Below are 7884 nucleotides of genomic sequence, written 5' to 3' on the forward strand. Positions count from 1 at the left end.
AAATGAGCTGATTCTAATTGTTATATACACACATGTGTATGTAACATCTGCATGGAAGGGATAAATCTCAAATAAATCTGTTGAAGGTGGGCATGGCAGCTGTCAGGGTTGAAAAAATTTATTACTTGTTTTAACTGTATTCATTCAAAGTACTTTGAAAAGAACAAGTCAAAAGGTTATGTAAGCATCTTAATGGCTAGACGTACCTCTGCTTTATTACTATTGTATTATTGAAGATACAAAGAACCAAAGTAGAAATTTTTCGTACCTCATTGGTCACATAACAATACATCTGAAGTTTTACGTAGTTTTTGGTAAAGTTTATTTTACAATAATGCACTTCAAACTTGGATAAAACAAGACTTCGAATCATAACACACATTATAATATTAAATTCATTCACATACTTCGATATCAAAGGTGTTTAATTAAATTTTGAATATAACAGTGACTTGCACAGAAAAGCATTTAAAGAGGCTCCCATTGCAAAAGGGTTAAACTGTGCATGATTGATGGTCAGCTCAAGTTAGCAAATTGGTCAACAGTGCTAGTGGTAATAGTAGCATGTGACAAACAACGAGTAGTGCCAACAAACCACAACATGCCAGTAGGTGAAGGTTATGTCAGGGACAAGAAAGTGGAAGTCCTATGAGACACTGTGTGCAGCAGTGAGAACCTGTCTAGTATCTGATGACCAGACAACAGGCAAGGTACATTTGTGTGTACTGATTGATGGTACAGTGATAAAGTTTCTCAAAGCAAGAATAGAGGAGGACACTTCACACTATGTAGGAGACCTTGAGGTCATGTGCACGAAGGCACCCATCTACAGCTTAGTGTTTAGCAATACATCAGACAATAGAAGTTTGAAAGAAAGAAAACTTATGATGTATCCGCAATCACCACTAGAGCTCAACAAAAGAAAAGCAAGCAAGATATCAAGGCCTTGCAAATCTCAAAAGGTGACATCCCGAATTTAGATCCATTGGAATTGAAGGAAGCAAAGAAGAAAGACCCTTCATTGCAGAAACTTTGTGAGAAAGTTGCCTGAGAAAGTTGAGCACATAATAGAAGGGAAAGGGACTTAAAGAACAGAAGACTGGAAGGGAGTACTGGAATGGCTCTATCAAGGCAGTTCAACTGAGGAAGTTAAACAGATCATAGTACTAAGAGAATACCAGACCTAAGTGATGCCATTGGCTCACATATCAATTGTGAGAGGACACCTAGGACCAAAGAAGACATTGGCTGGAAGATCATTGGAGATACACACAGATTCTGCAAATCATATGACATCTGTTAAAGGACAGTACCTAGAGGAAAGGTAGTCAAGGTGCCACTAGATAAGATGCCTCTCACAGAAGAGCCATTTAACTCAGTAGCTGTGGACTTGATCAGACCACCTCTGTCTGACAGTAGTTGACTATGCGACATGTTGCCCAGAATCCATACCACTGCCAAAGATAGAGATGGAGAGAGTAGCAGAAGCTCACCTGGAAGGGTTCTGCATACTAGGCTTTCCGAAAGAAGTCTTGAGTGACAGAAGGAGCCAGTTTACATCAAAATTGATGCAAGAGGTGTTCAGACTCGTTAGCACTAGGCAACTCTTTACCATCTTGTGCAACCCCAGATGTAATGGACTTTGTGAGAGAGTCAACAGTGTTAAAAAGCATGCCAAAGAAGATGTGCCAGAAGAGACCACATGACTGGGACAGGTACCTGAAGGAAGTATTATTTGCTTACCAAGAAGTCCCACAAGTGTTACTGTATGAAAGAACAATACAAGGTCTGATGCAGATATTGAAAGAACTGTAGACAGATGAAGAAGAGTCAGAAGTGAGGATCATACACCAATACTTGTTAGACATCAGAGATCAACTGGAGGAGACTTGTCAACTTGCTGGAGAAAGTTTATATGTAGCTCAAAGCAATCAGAAGCACTTCTATGAAAAGAAGGCCAAGAATCGACATTTCAAGGTCCGACAGAAGGTATTGGTTCAGCTACCCATACAGAATAACAAACTCACCCTGCAATGGAAAGGACTTTTGGAAGTGCAGAAAGTGGTCAACAGAATAGACTATAAGGTGAAAGTGGATGGCAACACCAAGATCTATCATACCAATCTGCTGAAGAGATACTTTAAAAGGAAAGAAGACATAATCAGCACAGATGCACACTTCAGGTGTGGTCATCATAGTTGCAGAACCATGAGATGGTGACTTTGTCATAGAAGATGGAAATGAGATGTACAAAGATGTCAACATTAGTGAAGATCTGACTGGCAAGCAGAAAGAAGAACTACAAGTTCTACTGTGCCGGTATGCAGATGTCTTCATAGACAGACCAAGCAAGACAGACCTTGTGCAACACACGATCAAGACCACAACCATGAATCCAGTCACAGTGAAGCCCTACCAGATGCCCTATGCAATGATTAGACTTTGTGCATAAACTTAAAACATTCTTTGTGTATTGTATATAAAAAAATAGTGTAAATATTTTTCTTGAAGAGGGGCTTATTGTTAGATATACATGACTGTTTAAGTTTCATGCAAGTGTTATGATTTAGTTGGTTTAAGTATAGTGCAAGTGTTAAATCTACTTATTTTTAGAAGCAATGGTTTATCACAGCTTTGTTTAGGTAACTGTTTACGAATCATACGTTGTGTAGTTCAGTTGTTGTGAATTGATGATCGTTGTATTATCGCATCATGTTATTAGAACCTTCTATTTTTTTCATTGTTTAATTGATTATTATTGCATCATAATATCTAGTAGTGTGTGGAATGTTCTAGGCCTCTGTCAGGCTAGAAATATGCATCCAAAATGTAGTTTGAGTTAGTTAGTGGCAATTTAGTAAGTAAATTTATCACAGATGATAATGTAATAACAGAGTAGAGAAGAAGAATTTGGCTTGTCAATTATGTTCTAAAGTAATTCAACCAGTTTGTATAGACTTTGACGAAAAACAGACAATTATTTAAAGCTCTGGATAAATCTGTGGTAACCAACAGTTATAGAGGTGATTTTAAAGTGAATTTATTACAGATAGTATTGTAATAACAGAGCAGGATGAATAATTCATCTTGTGACATTGTGTTCCAAAGTAACTAAACCAGCCTGTGTGGATTTTGATGAAAAAGAGACAAGTAGCTCTGGATACAACTGTGATAACCAACAGTGTAACAAACATTTATAGATATGTTTGACTTGCTTTAATACATTATTTTAAAACAAGTGGATTATGTGCTGTTTGTTTATTGTTGAAATTTATCACCTACAAGTCACAGACACCTAACACCTACTGTTAAAAATCTGACACACTGCATATTGTTTATTAGCATTTTTGGACTAATGCACATACCTGGATATGTTAGACAAAAAAAAAAAAAATGATTAAAACAGTTAACAACCTTACATATGTAGATAGTAGTAACAGCATTAATTAAATGCTTTATTAACAGGAACTCTGTGGTAAAACCTGTGTATATTATATGGAACATATGAATCTAAAATAATGTGTTACGCATTTGTTTTATTAATATTTCTGACCAGTATATTGAAGTAAATGTGTAATTTACTCGTAATAAATTAGACATAAAGCATCAAACGTACTTGGGAACTATGTTTGATTATTTGCTTTAAATAGAGCTTTAACATGTAAACAGACATACTTAAAGCTGATGTATCTGTTCCTTGACAGGTGAAGAATGAAGTCTACTTAAAGTACTTGAAAAGTTGGACTGTTTTTTATGCTGTTATTACAGTATCTGCTTATGTTGCCTCCTACTGCTTTGAGGTAAGTTGTGATACACAGATGTTCTCACATATCTATCTTACCTTTGAAAGTAAAAGTTACTTATTTCTTTAAACAAACATTTATACAAATATAACTCTCCATTTAACTTTATCTACAGCCATAAACTAAACAGAGCTGTAGGCAATATTACGCTTATAATCTCACTTAAATATTTTTTTGCTATTAACATATTTTTCATTTCATATAACATTCTTCAGAATTCTTATGTCATAAACTATTCAGTTGTTATTCATACAACATCTTTTAAATATCTTAAATCATTTACTTGTTCTCTCCAGATCATTCTCAAATACAAAAAACAATATTTCATATATCAACCCCATTCTAAATATTACACAATGTAGGTCCTGAAAAGGAATTATGCAAAGCACTATACTTCATACTTTATATTAACAACAAACTGTTTATTCTCTGTTGGTAATTTTAATTTATAATATTCCTTTATTGCATAATTTCTTTTTTAGAACACTATCCTAAAGGTATAAAGGTACCTTCAAAAACAAAAAACTGAAGCCTTAATAATAAGTAGGGGCAAACAATTATTTATAATCATAATGAAGTGATTTATTTATGATGCAGTCTGTTCCACCATAAATAAATTACTTCATTATGATTATAAACTGTTGTTGGCCTACTTATTATTATATTACCATAATTTGCTTTCTTACTCAAGTGAAACCTTATCAAAAGATTAACAAATTGGTAAAGTAGAAAACGTTGTTTGAAAGCAAATTCTTATTATCATTAATTTCAATTTATTTATATATATATATACATATCCTACTAGTAGCCTCCAACACATTTTAATTCAACATATATCCAATTAACAGTCGTGCAATTATCATAATTTTCTCTATACTTTACCTTCCTAATGATAATCATATACATTTAACCCTAAGTTCTTAAATAATTCTTAAAAAATACTCTTACACCTTAACTTGATTCTATATAGCATTTAAATGTCCTGGGACAGGTGTGTTATCAGTGCTATGTTTTAAAAAATAGAAACCTTTCTAATTAAATATATTTTAACAATGTTTCAGTATACAAGCAATAATTACCTCATCAATAATCTAAACTTTTCCTTCCGTTACAAATTAATAAACTATTTAACAGACCCATTATACTGATTGATTTATTCAGAATATTGTTTCTTTATAAATCTTTCAATTATTCTGTATTTTATTACATTTTGTAAATATAATAACCCTTTCTTGAGTATTACTGTTCTTCAGAAACTGACTTTTATAAATTGCTATCAAGAATACTTGAAAGCCACAATTTTCCCCTACCAGTCACATTGCAATAAGCACATTAAAAAAAACAGAACATAAAAGGAACAAGGTACAAAGAAAAGAAGACAAACTAATTTTGATTGTTTGTTTGTTAAATTTCACACAAGGGTTATCTGTGCTAGCCATCTACTAATTTAGAAGTGATAGACTAGAGGAAAAGAAGATAGTCAACATAACAACAACTAGTGAGATTGACTGTCACATTACAACATCCTCATGGCTGAAAGGGTGAGCATCTTTGTGACAGGATTCAAGTTTACAACCTGCAGATTGCAAGTTGAGTGCCCTATCCAGCAGGTCATGTCAGGTCTACCAATTTAGAAATGCATAAGTAAAATCATCTATTTAAAACAGCTGCCTCTGTCAACTATTACAAATACCCTAAAACCACTATATCAGTGCACAGTTACAATTTCCTGAAACTTCTCTATCATAAGTATCTCATGTGAAGTATTTCTTATGCAGTTAAGCCAGTAGAAAATTTATTTTAAACATTTTAGGATAAGTAGTCAATATTCAATTACTACTATCCAGTCACCAGCTTCAGTATTGTACGGAGTTAATAATGTAATAATATTTTTCTATTCAGTGAGTTTTAGATTTATGCGTATGTCTTATTGTTTTGTTACTATTTCATATAATGAGTTCATCCTCAGATCAACAATGCTAAAATAAAAGTGAGAGTCATATCGTATCTGATTAATCCAAACAGTTATTAACTTTTATTGTAAACTCACAACTGAGTATAGGGCAGCCACTTGGTTCATTCTCCAATTCAACAACAAATCCACAGAAAGAACCACCATTTACTGTGCACTGCTACCTAGTGGTCATTTCTATAAAGTACATTCATAACACTGTATATTAATCATACATATATGTAAAAGCATACCTTCCCAATTTCCATTTTCTCATCCTGTGTTAATCCTCCATGATAATGAGCTTCAGTATGACTAACTTCTGATGTGTGACTTCTCTGCCGAATAAGAGAACCAACTTTCTTTAGCACAGAGATAAACAAACTATCTAGGGAGTCTTCACGGGAATCTGGAATCAGGCAGAGAAGTCACACATCAGGGTCTTCTTAATCTGTTAAGAATTGTTCTAACAGAGATAATTACCCAATGTCTGTTTATTAAATATGGTTGATATTTTACATGTATTCACAAAGAATATTCTCACAGGATAAATTAATTTTAGTGTAAATTATTAAGTATTAAGCAAATGTTTTTTAAGACAAATTTTACCCAGTTTAAAGAAGTTATTTCAGATCACACTTTTTTTATATTTACATCTACAATCTATCATGAAAAATGTAAGAAACAGTAGATCCAGGTAAAAAATTCAAAAGGCCTGGCCATTGGATAAACAGTTTTTTTTTTTAGAAATTAATTTTATGAGTGTAGCACTTTATATTTATCATATAAAAGTATTTAAAAACCTAGATAGCAAGTGAAGAACTATTAAGAAACGAGTATTGGCAAATAAAATATCTGGTGTTTATAAATGTAGTTCAAGCCAGTAAGTAACCGAGTAATTATTTGAAAATTAATTTGGAAAGTAAAGTGGCATGGTTTTTATTTTGTATAATATTCCAAAAAGATTTATAACTGTCAATTAATATTAACATATATAAAACTATAAATACACAAAAAATTAATAATTAATATTAATATTAATATTAAAAATTAATAAATAATTAATTATGAGCTATATTTGAAGGCAATTATTTACTGTCTTAACTCAGATAGCTTGAACTAATTTTACCAAATGAAATTAGCAAGAATATTTCTCTATATAACTTGCATTCTGCTAAAAGTCTTTACGATACAATTCTTAACCATTTTTAATACTGTAGTGAAGATGTCTGCCTTAAGCGTATTAAGTATGACCTGTGAAATTTTTGCATAAGAAAATATGTAAAATTATTGAATACATGCAAACAGCACATTGTTCTTACTACCAAGAGTTTCCTTATCTTGTGTAACAAGAAACTTTGTTACACTGAGAAAAGTGTAGCATAAATTATTACAAATTGTATCTTCAGTGAGTCAGAAAGTAAGATTTGCTACACCCACACTTACAATATACTGAGGTATACCATAACAATACATTTTCCACCAAGGTATTTAATTTTGTGAATACAAAAAAAAATCTGTTTATCGAACAAAAACTTGAAATAAAATTAGTACGAAGAACAACAAAACAGACAAAAGTAATAACTCAGTAAGTCTAATAGTAAACACATTTATCTGTAACAATACATTTCTCTCTATTTTTTATAAGAAGGATGAATTTCAAAAAGAGTAAAATAAATATTTTCTTCATCTGAGTAAAACAAGGACAAATGTTCATAATAAAATAACAATTGAATACTTTTCTAAAACATGTAGCATGAAGCAGGCCAGCATCAAACTCACAATGAACTGACTATGAGACCAAAGCATGAAGCAGGCCAGCATCAAACTCACAACTAACTGATTACGAGACCAAAGCATGAAGCAGGGCAGCATCAAACTCACAACGAACTGACTACGAGACCAAAGCATGAAGCAGGCCAGCATCAAACTCACAACTAACTGACTACGAGACCAAAGCATGAAGCAGGCCAGCATCAAACTCACAACTAACTGACTACGAGATCAAAGCATGAAGCAGGCCAGCATCAAACTCACAATGAACTGACTACGAGACCAAAGCATGAAGCAGGCCAGCATCAAACTCACAACTAACTGACTACGAGATCAAAGCATGAAGCAGGCCAGCAT

General features: G+C 32.9%; 1 protein-coding gene across 1 annotated transcript in view; it reads right to left on the reverse strand.

The window, feature by feature from the left end:
- LOC106473695 (multidrug resistance-associated protein 1-like) overlaps window positions 1-6163 on the reverse strand; it is a gene marked incomplete at its 5' end in the record, with an annotated part of 47528 nt that extends 41365 nt beyond the window's left edge. Inside the window, one exon of the mRNA XM_022402097.1 lies at window positions 6009-6163. Coding sequence (XP_022257805.1) covers window positions 6009-6163 — 155 coding nt within the window. The remainder of the gene's footprint in view (window positions 1-6008) is intronic.
- Between the last annotated feature and the right edge of the window lie 1721 nt (window positions 6164-7884).

The sequence above is a fragment of the Limulus polyphemus genome, unplaced genomic scaffold (genome assembly GCF_000517525.1).
Source record: "Limulus polyphemus unplaced genomic scaffold, Limulus_polyphemus-2.1.2 Scaffold6411, whole genome shotgun sequence".
Taxonomy (NCBI): Eukaryota; Metazoa; Arthropoda; class Merostomata; order Xiphosura; family Limulidae; genus Limulus; species Limulus polyphemus.